This window comes from Erythrolamprus reginae, chromosome 6 (assembly GCF_031021105.1).
Source record: "Erythrolamprus reginae isolate rEryReg1 chromosome 6, rEryReg1.hap1, whole genome shotgun sequence".
In the NCBI taxonomy this organism is placed as follows: domain Eukaryota; kingdom Metazoa; phylum Chordata; class Lepidosauria; order Squamata; family Dipsadidae; genus Erythrolamprus; species Erythrolamprus reginae.
Genome location: NC_091955.1, coordinates 89,018,573 through 89,037,597, shown reverse-complemented (window position 1 = coordinate 89,037,597; position 19,025 = coordinate 89,018,573). Strand labels below are relative to the sequence as shown.

General features: G+C 40.9%; 1 protein-coding gene across 3 annotated transcripts in view; it reads left to right on the top strand.

Annotated features, from left to right (window-relative positions):
- Positions 1-1,858: 1,858 nt before the first annotated feature.
- LOC139168732 (solute carrier organic anion transporter family member 1C1-like) overlaps positions 1,859-19,025 on the top strand; it is a 35,918-nt gene continuing 18,751 nt past the window's right edge. For 2 of the 3 annotated variants that reach the window (XM_070754329.1, XM_070754327.1), the window contains exons 1-7: positions 1,923-1,998; positions 2,483-2,570; positions 10,394-10,518; positions 12,773-12,914; positions 13,177-13,309; positions 14,988-15,109; positions 18,329-18,475. In XM_070754329.1, coding sequence (XP_070610430.1) covers positions 10,408-10,518; positions 12,773-12,914; positions 13,177-13,309; positions 14,988-15,109; positions 18,329-18,475 — 655 coding nt within the window. In that variant the 5' untranslated portion in view covers positions 1,923-1,998; positions 2,483-2,570; positions 10,394-10,407. Of the gene's footprint in view, positions 1,895-1,922; positions 1,999-2,482; positions 2,571-10,393; positions 10,519-12,772; positions 12,915-13,176; positions 13,310-14,987; positions 15,110-18,328; positions 18,476-19,025 lie in introns of those variants that run through there. The other variant, XM_070754328.1, reaches the window with a different exon arrangement.

The following is a 19,025-nucleotide window of genomic DNA, read 5'->3' as shown; positions in this document are numbered from 1 at the left end:
AATATTTATATACAATGATACTAGCAAAAGAGAAACATTAGGACAGGGGACGGAAGGCACTCTGGTGCACTTATGCACGCCCCTTACTGACCTCTTAGGAATCGTGAGAGGTCAACAGTGGATAGTCTAAGGGTAAAGTTTTGGGGGTTAGGTGATGATACTACAGAGTCAGATAGTGAGTTCCATGCATCAACTACTCAGTTACTAAAGTTGTATTTCCTGCAGTTGAGTTTGGTGCGGTTTACTTTAAATTTGTATCTGTTGTGGGCTCGCGTATTGTTGTGGTTGAAGCCGAAGTAGTCGTTGACAGGAAGGACAGGGCTGTCGTTGACGTTGTAGCAGATGATTTTTGGGGGGCTATGCTTAAGTCGTGTGGCTCTAAGCTTTAGATGATGATGATGATGATGATGATGATGATGATGATTATTATTATTTATTGGATTTGTATGCCGCCCCTCTCCGCAGACTCGGGGCGGCTAACAACAGCAGTAAAACAGTACAACAAAATCCAATACTAAAAAACAGTTAAAAACCCATTATATAAAAACCAATCATACACACAAACATACCATACATAAAATTGTAAAGGCCTAGGGGGAAAGTGTATCTTAGTTCCCCCATGTCTGGCGGCAGAGGTGGGTTTTAAGTAGTTTACGAAAGGCAAGGAGGGTGGGGGCAATTCTAATCTCTGGGGGGAGTTGGTTCCAAAGGGTCGGGGCCGCCACAGAGAAGGATCTTCCTCTGGGTCCCCGCCAAGCGACATTGTTTGGTTGACCGGACCCGGAGAAGACCCACTCTGTGGGACCTAACTGATCGCTGGGATTCGTGCAGCAGAAGGCGGTCCTTGAGGTAATCTGGTCCGGTGCCATGAAGGGCTTTATAGGTCATAACCAACACTTTGAATTGTGACCGGAAACTGATCGGCAACCAATGCAGACTGCGGAGTGTTGGAGTAACATGGGCATTTTTGGGAAAGCCCATGATTGCTCTTGCAGCTGCATTCTGCACAATCTGAAGTTTCCGAACACTTTTCAAAGGTAGCCCCATGTAGAGAGCGTTACAGTAGTCGAGCCTCGATGTGATGAGGGCATGAGCGACTGTGAGTAGTGACTCCCGGTCCAAATAGGGTCGCAACTGGTGCACCAGGCGTATGTAGTTCTAAGCTTTCTAAACTTAGGATTGTAAGTCTAGTTGCATAAGGTATACTGTTCTGAGTGGAGAAGTGAGAAGGGCTCTTCTAGTCAAGTATCTCTGGACGTTTTCTAGAGTGTATATGTCCGAAATGCAGTGTGGGTTCCAGAAGTCAAGGGCTCTTCTAGTAAAGTATCTCTGGACGTTTTCTAGAGTGTTTATGTCCGAAATGCAGTGTGGGTTCCAGAAGTCAAGGGCTCTTCTAGTAAAGTATCTCTGGACGTTTTCAAGAGTGCTTATGTCCGAAATGCAGTTGAAAGATTTGGGCGTTGACGTTCCCAGCATCTGAAAGTCAAGGAGGAACCCTAGTCCAGATAGATGCTCACATGTTCTTCATAAAGTGCAATTCTTTCAGGCAATTGTTACCACTAGCGTGGAAAGAACAGCCAGGGAAATGAGTGCATTTTCGTTCTGCTAAAGAAGTCAACTTTTTACAAGCAAAGACCTGAATGCAATCGCAGGCAAGGTGCCCGTTTATTAACAATGCAAGCCATCTCAATTCACTTTAGAAACCTGCCCTTTTGGTTTGCTCTCTGGAAAGGAGGGAAATAAGTTGGAGGGGGGGAAAAAACAGCAAGGGAAAAGTTATGCAATGCCCCACACTGATTCTCCACCTTCCAAAGGAGGCTGATCCCTGAAAGGCTCACATGATTTGGCCCCTTGCCTCGGGGGATTGAAGAGTTCAGACCTGCCAGACCGAAAAGTAAGTTTTCCCCTTTTTTTCGGTTGGGATCACTTCCTCAGCTCTGCCCTACCTTCCTCAGCAGGGTGCTTGGTGGGAATCCTTTAACCCCCAGGGAAGATCTTGTGCGAGAAATCCACCTCCCCCACCCCAAAATAATTCTAGAACTAAAGAAGTAGTGTTTAATGAATGAGGAAACGAGGGCATGTAAAGTGATCTTTTTGGCATTACTAAGGAAAAACAAATCTGCTTTTTAGTAGGTTCAGGAACGGCTGTAAAGTTTCTTAGCTTTATCTATTTATTTTATTGTGTGTGTTTGTGTCTGTCTGTCTTTTAGCTTCTGCAGTCTCGCAACTGCAACATTAGTTAATAATAAATAGGAGGGACGGTTGGATTTTATTTTATTTATTTATTTATTCTTTGCCCAATATACAACACATATGGAATGAAATAGACATTAAGTAGTATATATAGGGATAGTAAGTAAAAAATAAGAGGAGTGGATGAGAGGGAGAGAATACATAGGATATATGAGAAAAGGAAAGGTAATTGGACAGGGGACGTTAGGCACATCAGTGCACTTACGTACGCCCCTTACTGTCCTCTTAGGAACCTGGAGAGGTCGGACCACTTTGGAGTTGGACCACTGAAATCAAGAGATCTGAGTCTAAATGAAAATTGTTCTTGATTCTAACGGGTAAGTTTCAGTAGCTATGACATTTATAACCTGCCTTTCTCTGCCTAACTGAAACCTGCCTGTGTTTCATAATGGAAACATAGTGTAAGACCTTCTGCACCATTCCAGGGGCTATGACTTCTTCTTAAAGACTTGGATGGTTGGTACTTATATAGCGGAGAAAATCTTGTTTCACATTGCGGACTCCTCATATCAACTTGTTTTCAGGAAGTAAATTCCACCTGTAGCCGTGTTTTTAACCCGAGGGGGAATTGGAGATGGCAAAAAAAAAAGGGGTGTGTTTGTGTGTGTGTGTGGAGGATTTCTTGGTTGCAATTGTGAATTGTGACCCCGCTGTATAGAACGCTGTTGAGATTCCATTTAGAATACTGTGTTCAGTTCTGGAGACCTCACCTACAAAAAGATATTGATAAAATTGAACGGGTCCAAAGACGGGCTACCAGATTGGTGGAAGGTCTTAAGCATAAAACTTATCATGAACTCAATCTGTATAGTCTGGAGGACAGAAGGGAAAGGGGGGGACACGATCGAAACATTTAAATATGTTAAAGGGTTAAATAAGGTTCAGGAGGGAAGTGTTTTTAATAGGAATGTGAACACAAGAACAAGGGGGCGCAATCTGAGGTTAGTTGGGGGAAAGATCAAAAGCAATGTGATAAAATATTATTTTACAGAAAGAGTAGTAGATGCTTGGAACAAACTTCCAGCAGACGTGGTTGGTAAATCCACAGGAACTGAATTTAAACATGCCTGGGATAAACATATATCCTTGCTAAGATAAAATACAGGAAGGGCAGACTAGATGGACCATGAGGTCTTTTTCTGCCGTCAATCTTCTATGTTTCTATGTTTCAACTGTGACCCTGGGAAATATTGCCTGTTGGCAGCAGTGCCTTGAATGGACAGATTTTAAGATGTTTTTAAAAAATCATGGGTTTTAACCAGGGGTGAAATGTTCTCGGTTCTCTCGTGCACATCTGTCGTCGGAGAGCCAGTCGTGAAGGGAGTGTGAGGCTCTGCCCTCCCCTGCACGGACACTGCCATTGGGTTCTTTTACCTTCTGCACATGCACAGAATTCTTTGCACATACACAGAAGGTAAAAGAACCTAGATGGAGATGTCCAGGCAGGTGGGCCTCTTCACGACTGGCTCTCCAACAACTCACAGGCACAAGCGAATCAGGAGCCTTTAATGCATAAAGAAGTACAGTGGTACCTCTACCTAAGAATGCCTCTACTTTTCTAGTTAAGAACCACGTGTTCAAGATTTTTTTTGCCTCTTCTCAAGAACCATTTTCCAGTTACAAACCTGAGCCTCCAAAACTGTAACTGGAAAAGGCAGAGAGAAGCTTCCGTGGGGCCTCTCTAGGAATCTCCTGGGAGGAAACAGGGCCAGAAAAGGCGGGAGAAGCCTCCAGGGGCCTCAATAGGAATCTCCTGAGAGAAACAGGGCCTCCACCCTCCCTGTGGTTTCCCCAATCGCATGCATTATTTGCTTTTACATTGATTCCTGTGGGAAAAATTGCTTCTACTTACAAACTTTTCTACTTAAGAACCTGGTCACGGAACAAATTAAGTTCATAAGTCGAAGGTACCACTGTATACAGTATATCTGCTGGCTATGGAAATTGCATACTCCTACTTTTAATGTTAGACCTTATACCTCCTGTGTGGATTTATCTCGTATTGTGAAAGTGAACGTTCTGGAAAATGATTGAAACTTGTCAAGTTTGCTCAAAATAGGGCATAGGTCATATTTGCCCCCCTGGCAATGGGCTGTGAAGCCATTTTAAAAATGAAATTGGGGACTTCATAGAATTTAGGGATTAATGGGGTTTGGGGGTTATTTGGAGAGCCTGAGGTGATGTAAACAGTGTTATGCCATTGTGAGACTGCTCTGACACTTTTCATGGATATGGTGACATCATACAGTATATCGGTCCAGAGTTACTCTGTGGTAAGATATGCAGCCCATACATTTGATAGCTTTATCAAATCGACTGACGAGGGCCCACAGGGTTGGTCTTCCCTGGATTCTGTCAGCTAAACAGTGCCAGCTGGTGGGTGGGAGGATGGATGGATAGGGATGGTAGATAGATAGATAGATAGATAGATAGATAGATAGATAAATAAATAGATAGAAAGAAAGATAGATAGATAGATAGATAGAAAGAAAGAAAGAAAGATAGATAGTTAGATAGAAAGAAAGAAAGAAAGATAGATAGATAGATAGATAGAAAGAAAGATAGATAGATAGATAGATAGATAGATTGATAGATTGATAGATTGATAGATTGATAGATAGATAGAAAGAAAGATAGATAGATAGATAGATAGATAGTTAGATAGATAGAAAGAAAGAAAGATAGATAGATAGATAGATAGAAAGAAAGATAGATAGATAGATAGATAGATAGATAGATAGAAAGAAAGAAAGAAAGGTAGGTAGGTAGGTAGGTAGATAGATTGGATAGGTAGGTAGGTAGGTAGGTAGGTAGGTAGGTAGGTAGGTAGATAGATAGATAGATAGATAGATAGATAGATAGATAGAAAGATAGATAGATAGATAGATATATAGGAAGGAAGGAAGGAAGGAAGATAGATAGATAGATAGAAAGAAAGAAAGAAAGAAAGATAGATAGATAGATAGATAGATAGAAAGATAGATAGATAGATAGATAGATAGATAGATAGATAGATAGATAGATAGATAGATAGATTAGATAGGTGGGTGGGTGGGTGGGTGGATGGATGGATGGATGGATGGATGGATGGATGGATGGATAGATAGATAGATAGATAGATAGATAGATAGATAGATAGATATATAGATAGATAGATAGAAGCCGCTTTAGGAGCAGGAAGTTAGCAACAGTTGATTGGTTGAATGTTTTGACAGCTGGCTATAAAAGCCAGGTGTCAGGCAGAATTTACCTCAGTTCTTGTTGAGTGTGCTGTTAACATACTACAATTGTATGCTACAATGCTTGCATTTATCATCTAATCGGGACTCAAATTCGTGTCTACACCCATCCATACCAACTGTTTAGCAGCATATTTTTATGTTGGCACTTAATATAAGGCCTACTCCCAAAATATGGCCTACTTAAGAGCCCACGCAGCCAGCCAGCAAGCCGGCCAGCCATTCTGTCTGGTTGCTCATGGTGCCAGGGCCATGAGGTGAGGTGGGGTGGTGGAGAAGCTGCCCCACGCACCCCGCACCAGTTTACCTCAGGGCCGCTGCAGCTAGGCCATCAATGCCCCAACACCTGCCTGGCAGTGGCAGCACCAACAGCCATGTACAAGAGGAGCCCATGTGGGATGGGGCCTCTGGACCACTTCTTCTGCTTTGTGTGGCCACAATGGAGCAGGAGGTCAAGCAGTGAAGGGGGAAGAAGCTATGAGCCCATTTTCCGCAAAAACTGGATGTGGAGGCAGGGCTTCAGGAGGTCAAAAATGGCTGTATTCGGTATATAAAACGCGCCAGGGCTGTGAAGGGCTGCAAACTTTTGTACTAACACACTGTGGGCATGGCTTATTTTGTGGGTGTGGCTTACTGGACATGTGACCAGGTGAGAGTGGCTTGATGATCATGTGACCGGGGGTGTCTTAAAGGTCATGTGACTGGCTTAAAGATGGCCGACTTGACGACACTCACATCAAGGGTTAGGGTTAGGGTGCCTGGCCTCTCCTTGCCTCAAAGAGATACAATTTCCCTCTCTATTTACTATTACTGAACATCCAAAATATACTGTTTAATTCTATGTATATATGCCATGTGTGTACATACATATTACACACAGGAACACAAAAATATACATTATCTATTATATAAACTGTATGTGTATGTAGACACACATACGCATGCACAGCCCTCCTAAAATTATACACATTCAACCTTATTTACTGTGATAGGAAAAACAAACCCAGAGCCCAGAAGGGAAAAAATGAAAAAAAAAAATCAGACGTTTTCTACTGGTTCTGCATACCTGAACAAATTTTTTCTACCTGTTCTATGTACCTGCGTACCTATAGGAGCCCATCACTGGTCATATGGACAATATAATGTAGATGGGGCACTTTTAAAAAAAAATTTAGGAGACATTTTATTCCCCCCTTAATTTGTTTTTCGTCCCTTTATTCATCCTTTTCACTTTTATTGATACATTTCCTAGAAAATTAATCGCTTCCTTGGGCCATGGAACTATATAAAATGTTGGGAGCTTTTAAAATATACATTATCTACTATATGCCTTTCCTTTATCTCATATATCATATATATTTTCTTCCTTTCATATATCTTCTCCTCTATTTTTACATATTATCTTTATATATATTACTTCATGTCTATTCTCTTCCATATGTATTGTGTATTGGACAAATGAATAAATAAATGAATGAATGAATAAATGAATAAATAAATAAATAAATAAATAAATATAAACTGTATGTTTATATAGTACACACACACAGCTCTTCTAATATTATACACATTCAACCTCATTTACTGCAATAGGAAAAACATACCTAGAGCCCAGAAAGGGGAAAAATAGAAAAAAAAATCAAATTTTTCCTACTGTTTCTGCATACCTGACCGTACGTGTAGAAGCCCATCACTGATTTCCACCCTCTTTGGGGGGGGGGGGAGAAATGTGTGTCTTATACTCTGAAAAATACAGTAAGTCTCTCTCGAGGCGAAGATAATTTTTGAAAAATAAAGGCAGCCGTCTTTAGCCCAACATTAATTCAATCATCTCCTAGGAAGGAAACCTTACCCTTCTTGGTGGTCACCTGCTCCGCTTTTACCCACCTTTAACCAAAACGTCTTTCCTCCCGTGTCTTTGGATAGGAGCAGAAACAGAACGAAATGTCTCTGCAACTCCGAAGGCTCGGGAGGAGCCCGAAACCTGACGACAATGTTCTGCCTTTATCTATGGAGGTCAGAAGATGGATTGTCAGGCCAAGATAAAGCACAGAGTCTTGGCTCGGTTTAGCAACCCAGGTTGGCCCAAACACATTCCACGGCGTTTGCATATTGTTTGATGTGAGCTATGTGTTAAATACTTGTTTAATCTGATGTGGCCATTGGCTCAGGGCCCCAAGATGGAAGGTTGAACCTTTTGGTATCCAGGAGGAGTTTACAGAAGAGATAAACATTGGGATTGTCTGGGTGGAGAGAGAGAGAGAGAGAGAGAAAGAAGGGAGGGAGAAAGAGACTCCTAAAATTAATCCTGGATTAGCTAACACAGGGAGCTGGTGAGAAGGAGGTTCTATCTGGGATTGGGGTTACTTTTCACCTTGGGATTCCAACAGTGAGGTGTGTTGATGGACAGCTGCCTTTGCTCACTCTTATGAAAAAAGTAAGCCTCACTGAATTTTTCGGCTGTTTGAGGGTTGCAGAAAAAGGGTGTATGAAAATATTTTTATGAAAGCATGGAATTTGAACAGGAATTTTTATAGCCCATTCTGTAATCCACTTTTCGGTCAGAATTGAAGTCAGCATTTTATATAGTTTTTTCCCGCCCCTTGAGGAGACAGATGTAGAATTGTGCTATCAAGCTGCAAAACTTTTGAAGTTTCCTTCAAATTATTATTGTGTTTGTTGTTTGTTTGTTGTTTGTTGTTGTTTGTTGTTGTTATTATTTATTAGATTTGTATGCCGCCCCTCTCCGCAGACTCGGGGTGTCTCACAACAATAATAAAACAATAATTACATTTGCCTCCCTGTGATTTAAGAGACATGTTCATGGAGTCTTCTTAGAAATGGTCTGTAATTGTCTTTTCCAAGATAGGGTGTTATCCCCAACCCCCCCCCAAAAAATTTCCTGGTGTGGCCTTCGTTTCTGTGTCTTCTTAATGGTCTCTCATTAGGATGGATTCTACTTGGCTTCTGTTGGGAGAAATGTCCATTTGGGTGCAGTTCCAAGTGGGCCTGTTTGGAAAGATGGTTTTTAATGGTGGACAGGACCATGTGGTTTGAGGTCCTGGGGGGGGGGGGAAGTGTGTGTGGGGGGATAGGGAGAGGGAGAGAGAGAGATTTATACCCTCTGTTGGGCTTTAAATTTGAGCTTGTGGTCTGATTGGTTGAAAGACTCCCATGGGGCCCTGCAGGGGTAACTTTATAGGTTGTCTTTTGAGTCCCAAGCTTGGTTGAATCTTGCTGGATGATGTAATCACCCCAGCTGTGCCCTGTGGTGAGTCCTGCTGCTAGATGGTAGAGGGCTAATTTTATTATGTCCCAAGTGCCATGTCTCAATCCCATCCTCCTGGAGCTGACAGGAGCGGATTCCAATTCCCACTGTTACCTGTTCACTGTGTGCAGTTTCACTTCTTCTCCGTGCACATGCGCGCATCACAGCATGTTTTTGCTTCTGCGCATGCCATGCGCAGAAAGCCACACCCACAGAACTGGTATGGAAAAAAATTGAATTTCACCTCTGGATGAGATGAGGTGGAATGGGGAGGGAGGGAGGGAGGTAAAGATACAAAATGCGAACTGACATTTTTGCAACTTTAGACAGAAGATCAATCATGGTGAATTCTTAGGAATTACATTTATATCTTTCCGACCTATATGTATGCAAAAACTTAGTAGGATAGAGGATAGAGCTTAAGGCATTAGGAATGTGGCAGCATTAACTGTCTATCCACTGTCCACTGAATTCCTTGAATTATTACCTGGGTGACCTTGGAATATCTTAGCTATTCATTTGCCATCTATCTATCTATCTATCTATCTATCTATCTATCTATCTATCTATCTATCTATCTATCTATCTCTCTCTCTCTCTCTCTCTCTCTCTCTCTCTCTCTATCTATCTATCTATCTATCTATCTATCTCACATGTTTTTGCTGAATTTTTAAATTAAAGGGGAGTAGAATAGTGCTATTTCAGTCTTATTCTGGCCTCATCAGCTAGCCATACCCTTACTGGGATTTGATCCTGGGGCTTCTGCCTTGTAAGGCAGAGAATTAATCTCTAGGCCACAGGATCTGATCCCTTCAGTTTTTTACTAGGGAGGGGCTATATTTTTTTCCCTGTCGGATAAATATAATTTTTTCTCTGTGTACCTGCTTGTTATACTGTGGTTCTGATTAGAAGACATGAAGTCACCTTCCTGATTTTGTACTTAAAATAAACCTGTTGAACAATATGACTAAAGTCTACATGCGGATTAGTGCCTTTTTAAAATAACTTTAAAATACTTTTAAAAACTTTAAAACTTTAAAATAACTTTTATTAAATTTTTTCATGTAAGTAATTGAAAAACATTAAATGATACAGAGTGAAATCTGTCTATCTGTCTATCTGTCTATCTGTCTATCTATCTATCTATCTATCTATCTATCTATCCATCCATCCATCCATCCATCCATCCATCCATCCATCCATCCATCCATCTATCTAATCTATCTATCTACACACAGCATATAAAAGAGCAGCTTTCAATCTTTACAGTACCTGTATTTACAAATCAGGACTATCTCTCCTCCCTCTTGAAAGTTACAACATGGTTCTGTTTGTGAACTAATGTCACTTAAGCCTAGGAGAAGGAGGTTGAGGATTTTTTTTTTTTTTTAAAGAATAGGTGTTGAAAGCAAAAAAAGAATAGGTGTTGAAAGGGCTTAGGAGAAGACTGAGTTTTTGTCATGGTATTTGAGATGGTAGGATGAACTTTTGAGTTTAGAATTAAGCCTGTAGGGCAGAAATTCCCAGTCGGAATAACTGAAGAGCAGAAGAGCAGAACAACAAAGTTGGAAGGAGTTGGAATCTAGAAATTTTGGTTGCATTTTGACCACCCAACAGAAATCTCTGTTCTCAGTTTAGATCAACACCATGGATGGAAAAACAGCCTCACAGCAAGCGAAAGAAAATCCGTTTGTCCTGGATAAAACCTTTGGACTCCATCCTGTGAAGGTGGCATCTCTCTCTATTTCCAAATTAAAGGTAATAGCTTTCCTCCTTCCTCTCTCCCTCCAGTTTTCGCTTCAGTGAACTACTGAGCTGCATCCCACAAAGGCTTCTCTTCTTTCTCTTCTGAAATTAAATAGCTTCCCATTTTCTCTGCAAGAAATCCTCACTGGTTACATCCAGTGAAGGCTACACACTCTTTCCGTTTCAAAGCTAAAAACAATCGCTCGGTCACTTTCCTTGGCAAGTTGGAAAATATTCATACGACTCAGGCTTAAACAATCGCAGGGTAAAATGGAACAGTAGCAAAAAGTCCAAAATCTATTAGTGCCTTTCCTAACTAACTAACTAACTAACTAACTAACTAACTAACTAACTAACTAACTAACTAACTAACGAACGAACGAACGAACGAAGGACCGAACGAACGAACTAACGAACTAACTAACTAACTAACTAACTAACCCATATTACAAGTCCTAATGACAAAGCTCCCCTCCTACATTCACGTAATTGAATTTTGATGGTGATGGTTCACATTTAACAGCCTTTTTTGAAGCATTCATGCAACATGACTGTGATTTAGCACATACTTTGCTGGAAGTGGGCATTTGCCAAAAAAAAAAAAATCCATTGTGGACAATGGATTCCCTTAATTTTTTTTAAAAAAAAATTATTCGATTTTATTAATTGGATTTCTATGCCACCCTTCTCTGAGGACTTGGGGCGTCTCACAACACATAATAAACAACATACAATATTTTGGATCCAATTAATTAATTAAAAATCTAAAACCCAAAAAACCCATTAAAAACAATCGTTCCATTCGCTCAACACATTCATTGGTCAGGCCCTAAGCCTGGTGGCATAGACGAGTGTTCAGACTCTTACGGAAGGGAAGGAAGGTGGGGGCAGTACAAATCTCCAGGGGGAGCTGATTCCAGAGGTCCGGGCCCCCCACAGAGAAGGCTCTTCTGCTAGGCCCTGCCAAATGACATTGTCTAGTTGACGGAACCTGGAGAAGGTTGACTCTGTGGGACCTGACCAGTCACTGGGATTCATGGGATTAATGACTGTGCTCTTTGCTTCAGGAGCAGTGAATTTTCTTTATGACTGCTGCCCTCACTTAATGACAGTCCCCACCCCCCAAAAAAGGTTGTAAGATCAGGCCCGGTCCACTGAAGTCCTGCTTAAATGGCCATCATGACTGATAATCATAATGATGAGGTCAGTGGTGGTTGTACGTTGAGGACTATCTGTGATATCAGTCCAACCTATATGATCGTTCTAGGAAAATCTGTTTTGTAGTTTCCTAGTTTGGGGAGTGTTGTCTAGTCCAGAGGTAGGAGGAATTGGCTCTTCTATGACATGTGAACTTCAACTCCCAGAATTCCTGAGCTAGCATGATTGGCTCAGGAATTCTGGGATCTGAAGTCCACAAGTCATAGAACTTTGCCTACCCCTGGTCTAGTCGATGGGACCGGGTGGAATGCCAACCCTGTGGGCAATAATCAGTTGCTGGGAGGTATGTGGCAGTAGGCAGTAGGCCATAAATAGTCTGGCCTTAAGCCATGCAGAGCTTTATAGGTGATATAAGAGAGCCGGGGTGGCGCAGCAGGTAGAGTGCTGTACTGCAGGCCACTGAAGCTGACTGTAGATCTGAAGGTCAGCGGTTCAAATCTCATCACCGGCTCAAGGTTGACTCAGCCTTCCATCCTTCCGAGGTGGGTAAAATGAGGACCCGGATTGTGGGGGGCAATAGGCTGGCTCTGTTAAAAAAGTGGCATTGCTAACATGTTGTAAGCCGCCCTGAGTCTAAGGAGAAGGGCGGCATAAAAATCGGATAGATAAATAAATAAATAAAAAAAATAAATAAAAAAATAAATAATAAATAAATAAATAAAAAAACAAAACAAACAAAACAAAACAAACAAAAATAAAATAAAATAAAATAAAATAAAATAAAATAAAATAAAATAAAATAAAATAAAATAAAATAAAATAAAATAAAATAAAATAAAATAAAATAAAATAAAATAAAATAAAATAAAATAAAATAAAATAAAATAAAATAAAATAAAATAAAATAAAATAAAATAAAATAAAATAAAATAAAATAAAATAAAATAAAATAAAATAAAATAAAATAAGTATGTATGTACAGTATGTATATATATATATATAACCAACACCCCTGCTCTACAACATTAGAGTTACGAAATGCCTCTAAACAACTTTCTAGCAATGCCTCCTTTGCCAGCTCACCATTTTATCTCTGTTTCCATCATAGATATTTCTTGGAGCACTGGCGTTTTCTTTTTTTGCCAAAGCTTTTTCAGGAAGCTACATGAAGAGCATGATGACTCAAATCGAGCGGAGGTTCGAGATCTCGTCTTCGGTGGTTGGCTTGATTGATGGAAGCTTCGAGATAGGTAGGTCGGCTCATTCTGGGGCGCAGAGGTTATAGCCAGTGAAGGGCTACTAAAATTTTCACTATCACACTGTGGGCGTGACTTATGCATTTTCTTTCAACATCATTCAGTGCAAATTGGGTACTCTGGGGTGGAGCTCCATTTTTGCTACCACACTATGTTCTCCCCCATCTGGGCAGTAGCCCACCCTAGTTATAGCTTGGCCATAGGAAGTCCTTCCCCCCCACCCAGAAGATTGTTCATATCTCTTCTTCTGATTCAGGAAACCTCTTGGTAATGGTTCTGGTGAGCTACCTTGGACCACACATTCACCGCCCAAAGGTGATTGCAATAGGTTCTCTCATTATGACCTTGGGAGCCTTTCTTTCGGTGACACCGCACTTCATCATGGGACAGTAAGTGAAGCTTGTTTGACTTGACTTTCTACATTATTTATTGGTCAAGTGTGATTGGACACACAAGGAATTTGAAACTGACCTAGCAAACACTAGATCTTTAAGTGTACAGTGGTACCTCTACCTAAGAACGCCTCTACTTAAGAACTTTTCTAGATAAGAACCGAGTGTTCAAGATTTTTTTGCCTCTTCTCAAGAACCGTTTTCCACTTACAAACCTGAGCCTCTGAAACTGTAACCAGAAAAGGCAGGGAGAAGCCTCCGTGGGGCCTCTCTAGGAATCTCCTGGGAGGAAACAAGGCCAGAAAAGGTGGGGAGAAGCCTCCATGGGGCCTCTCTAGGAATCTCCTGGGAGGAAACAAGGCCTCTACCCTCCCTGTGGTTTCCCCAATCGCACACATTATTTGTTTTTACATTGATTCCTATGGGAAAAATTGCTTCTTCTTACAAATTTTCCTACTTAAGAACCTGGTCACGAAACGAATTAAGTTCGTAAGTAGAGGTACCACTGTATATTCAATTGTTGTGTAAATAGATGGAGACAGTGTACCAAGAGACCGGAATGTTGGATCAGGAGCAGAGTATCTATTTTGAACCTTCCTTCACAGACACACCTAAACCTCAGAATTTAATTCATTTGTTATTGTTCCTCCTTATAAGGTTCCTGAGAAAATATCATAGGAGGATATTTCACATAATATGTAGAGTAGAAACTAGAGGAACATCAAAAACAAAATTAATTTTTTTCTATCACAGATCTGTTTGAACATGTTATATGAGCACAATAATTAAGTTTTGTTTCCCTGGTTTGTGCCTGTTCAGTGTTGTGTTTGGGCCTGGGCCAGCTGTTGCCCCCACAGATGGGGGAGATGCGGCACACAGTGACTGTGAAAGCCTGGCTGACAGCCAGGAAGATATAGCAGACAGTCAGGAAGATGTGGCAGAGAGCCAGGAAGATTCAGCAGACAGCTCAGGGGAGGTGGCTGGCAGTTCGTCAGACAGTTTGTCCTCTCTCAGTTCGTCTGCAGGACAATACATTAATTTACGCAACCGAAGGGCCTTACAAAGAAGGGATCGCTTTAAGAAGTATGATAAGGCATGATAAGCACACCTGGGCTGGGTGTGGTTCCCTTAATGAGGGCTAACGGCATAAAAAGGGAACAGGGGCCAAGGCAAACTGTGGCTGTTTATCTGGGTGGTTTGTGTGGCGTCATTGTTCCTGCTTTGAAGTTTCTGCTCTTGGATTTCAACTCAGCGTTGTGGGAGTTGAAAACTATGGGACAAGCTGCTGCTTTTGTGCCATGAAAATTCAGAGACCTTTTGGAACATTTATGCTACGTGACTTTTGTATTAGTTTGCTTTTACATGAACTTTGTAGCTGGCTGAATTTTCAACTCAACCTGTGTGTTACTCCTGAAACTAAGGACCGTTTGCTTTAGACTTTTTCTTTACTGTTTAATACAAGTTTGCTGACTAACTATGCACGTGTGTGTCTGACCTTCTTTCCTAGACCGTTAATCATTGCTTGAGGCTGGTCAGGCAGAACATTCAGTCAACCCAAACCACTTATCTACCCAACAGTCAATCAATCAGACCCACGGAGAGATAACTTTCTCAAATAATGATGGAAGGAAAAGTTAAACTTTTCAGGCCCATAATCCTGTCTTTTCTTCTGCAGCTACAATTACAAAAGTATCGCAGTCTCCTTGGCCAATTCATCTACAAGTGTTTCAGCCTGTGCGCCAGTATCTGCCCATCATTATACTGTTGCCGAAACTTCCCACAACACAACTGTGGTTGGTAAGTAAAAAGTTTCTAGTGGCCTTGGAGCTTTGTTGAGGGAGGGCAGTCTTGCTCTATCTAGCAGGGGTGGGGAACTATGGCCCTTTTATGACCTATGGACTTCAAGAGCCAAAGGGGCGTGGTGGTTAGAGTGCAGTAGTGCAGGCTACTTCTGCTGGTCACCAGTTGGCAGCAGTTTGGTAGATCGAATCTCACCAGGCTCGAGGTTGACTCAACCTTCCATCCTTCCGAGGTGGGTAAAATGAGAACCCAGATTGTTGCGGGAAATATATTGTTGGTGATGACCTATAAGGCCCTACATGGCATCGGACCAGAATACCTACAGGACCACCTTCTGCCACATGAATCCTAGCAGCCAATTAGGTCCCACAGAGTTGGCCTTCTCCGGGTCTCGTCGACTAAACAATGTCAACTGGGGGGCCTAGGGGAAGAGCCTTCTCTGTGGTGGCCCTGGCCCTCTGGAATCAACTCCCCCTGGAGAATCGAACTGCCTCCATCCTCCTCGCCTTCCACAAGACCTTGAAGACCTATATATGCCACCAGCCATGGGACAATTAATGTATCCCCTTCTCTGATCACTAAGAGTCATGTGTGGTTGTGATTGTATAGTATTGATTGTTTTTTTAAGATAGTGGGTTTTTAGTCATAGTCTTAGTCTTTGGAGAGGGGTGGCATACCAGTGTAATAAATTATTATTATTATTATTATTATTATTATTATTATTATTATTATTATATTTGTATTATACTGTTTTATTGCTGTTGTGAGCTGCCCCGAGTCTTCAGAGAGAGGCAGCATACCAGTCTAATAAATTATTATTATTATTATTATTATTATTATTATTATTATTATTATTATTATTATTATTATATACTGACTCTGTAAACTACTTAGAGAGGGCTGTAAAGCACTGAGAAGTTATATATAAGTCTAAATACTATTGCTATTGCTAACTCCCAGAATGCCTAAGAATGACTGGCTCCAGTGGTGAAATCCAATTTTTTTTTACTACTGGTTCTGTGGGCATGACTTGTTAGGTGTGATGTTGCTTAATGGTTGTGGCTTGGCGGCCATGGCAGAGGAAGGATACTGTAAAATCTCATTCCCTCCCCACTCTGGGGCCAGCCAAAGGTGGCATTTGCCAGTTCTCCGAACTACTCAAAATTTCCACTACCATTTTTCCAAACTACTAAAAATATCCGCTACCAGATAGAACCTGCCAGAACCTACTGGATTTGAACCCTGGCTGGCTCAGGAAATCTGGGAGTTGAAGTCTACAAGTCATAAAGGGCCCATAGTTCCCCCACCTCTGGAAAGAGTGAACACTCAGGTGTTACGTATTCCTATGGAAATCTGGAAAAATCATCTCATTCTTTACATTTGTAATACCGTAAATCTACTCGTTAGACAGTTCACATATTATCCTTGTTTGCCTAGCAATCCATACCATGATTTTCCAGTTTGATTGGGGGCTTTTTGGCCCTTACTAATCAAAGTAAACTTCTTGGTTCAGAATGGCTCATTAAAAACTCAAGATATGAAATAAACACTCTTAGGTTTCAGGACGTAATCTGAGAAAGCCTTGGAAGCCATATGGGACTTGACAGGTTTCTTGAATTGAAACAAGCAGGTGAGGTTAATTTTTTGTCCCTTGAGAGAAATTAGTGCCAGTCTTCTAGGCTAAAACATATGAAGAATGGTTTATTTATTTTTATTTATTTATTCTTTGTCCAATATACAATACATATGGAAGAGAATAGACATTAAGTAATATATATAAAGATAGAAAGTAAAAAAGAAGAGAAGTAGATGGGAGGGAGAGAATATATATGATATACTGTATATATAATATTTATTATTTGGATTTGTATGCCGCCCCTCTCCGAAAACTCGAGAGAGAGATAAGGAGAGAATATATATGATATATATATACAGTGTTCCCTCGATTTTCGCGGGGGATGTGTTCCGAGACCTCCCGCGAAAGTTGAATTTCCGCGAAGTAGAGATGCGGAAGTAAATACACTAGTTTTGGCTATGAACAGTATCCCAAGCCTTCCCTTAACACTTTAAACCCCTAAATTACAATTTCCCATTCCCTTAGCAACCATTTAGATTATTACTCACCATGTTTATATATTAAAGTTAATTTAACAAATATTTATTAAAGGGGGACGAAGGTTTGGTGATGACATATGACGTCATCGGGCGGGAAAAACCGTGGTACAAGGGAAAAAACGCAAAGTATTTTTTAATTAATATTTTTGAAAATCCGTGGTATAGGCTTTTCGCGAAGTTCGAACCCGCGAAAATCGAGGGAACACTGATATATATGTATATATATATATATAGAGAGAGAGAGATAAGGAGAGAATATATATGATATATGATATAAGGAAAGGCAATTGGACAGGGGACGATAGGCACATCAGTGCACATATAAGCCCCTTGCAGGAACATGGCTAGTTTATTGAAAAGAAGGACCAGGGGAGATATAGCATTGTTCGAATAACTCAGGGGCTACCACAAAGAAGGAGTCAGGCTATTCTCCAAAGCACCACAAGGCAGGACAAGAAGTCATGGATGGAAACTAATCAAGGGACAACCAACCAAGAAACAAGGAAAAATTTCCTGACAGAGAATTCAGTCAGGATTCAGAAAACAATTACTGGAATGACTTGCCTCCAGAAATTGTGAGTGCTTCAACATTGGAGGTTTTGAAGAAGAGATTGTACCTCCGGAACCGCCTACTACCGCATGAATCCCAGCAGCCGATAAGGTCCCACAGAGTTGGCCTTCTCCGGGTCCCGTCGACTAAACAATGTCGCTTGGCGGGCCCCAGGGGAAGAGCCTTCTCAGTGGCGGCCCCGGCCCTCTGGAATCAACTTCCCCCGGAGATTAGAACTGCCCCCACCCTCCTTGTCTTTCGTAAATTACTCAAGACTCACTTATACCGCCAGGCATGGGGGAGTTGAGACACCTTTCCCCCAGGCTTCTTTATATTTTGTTTCATGTTTGGTATGAATGTGCTGTTTGGTTTTTAAATATATGATAGGGTTTTATATGCTTCTTTTAATATTAGATTTGTTTTGCTATAATATTGTTTTTATTGTTGTGAGCCGCCCCGAGTCTTCGGAGAGGGGCGGCATAAAAATCTAATAAATAATAATAATAACAACAACAACAACAACAACTTCTTGGGACATCTTCTGTCTTCAGGATGTGAAAAAATGGCTAGTTCCTACTTGTGGGTTTTTGTGCTTGCTGGGAACCTTCTACGTGGAATTGGAGAAGCTCCTATTATGCCTCTCGGGATGTCTTACATTGATGATTTTGCCAAGGAAGAAAACTCAGCATTTTACATAGGTAAGATAAAGCCAATCCTGAATTTGAGTATTACAATTATTACTACTACTATTATTATTATTATTATTATTATTATTATTATTATTATTATTAATTTGAGTTGTATGCCGCCCCTCTCCGAGGACTCAGAGCTATCCCAGTCCTCAGACTTCAACTCCCAGAATTCAACTCTGTCTGATGACTGCATAGATTGGGAATTCTGGGAGATGTAGTTCCAGTCTAGCTGGAAGGTACGGGGGGCGGAGTTTGAAGAAGGGGAGGAGCTCCATTCTTGTTTTTACTAGGTTCAAACTATTTCATCACAAGGATTCTTAAGTACATCCACGTTGATAACCATCTGTAGAAATTCAACAGATGGTCAGTAAATTAATTCTGAAGCACTAACCCCATTTGTCTTGCTGACACAGAAAATGAGAGAAGGAATTTTACCAGGTTTTGGGGAGTGAGAACAGAGGATATTTTGGGGAAGAAAATGGAGAGAAACAATCAGTAGTTTAGTAGTAGTTTTCATTATTTTATTTATTTATTTTGTCCAATACACAATGAGGGT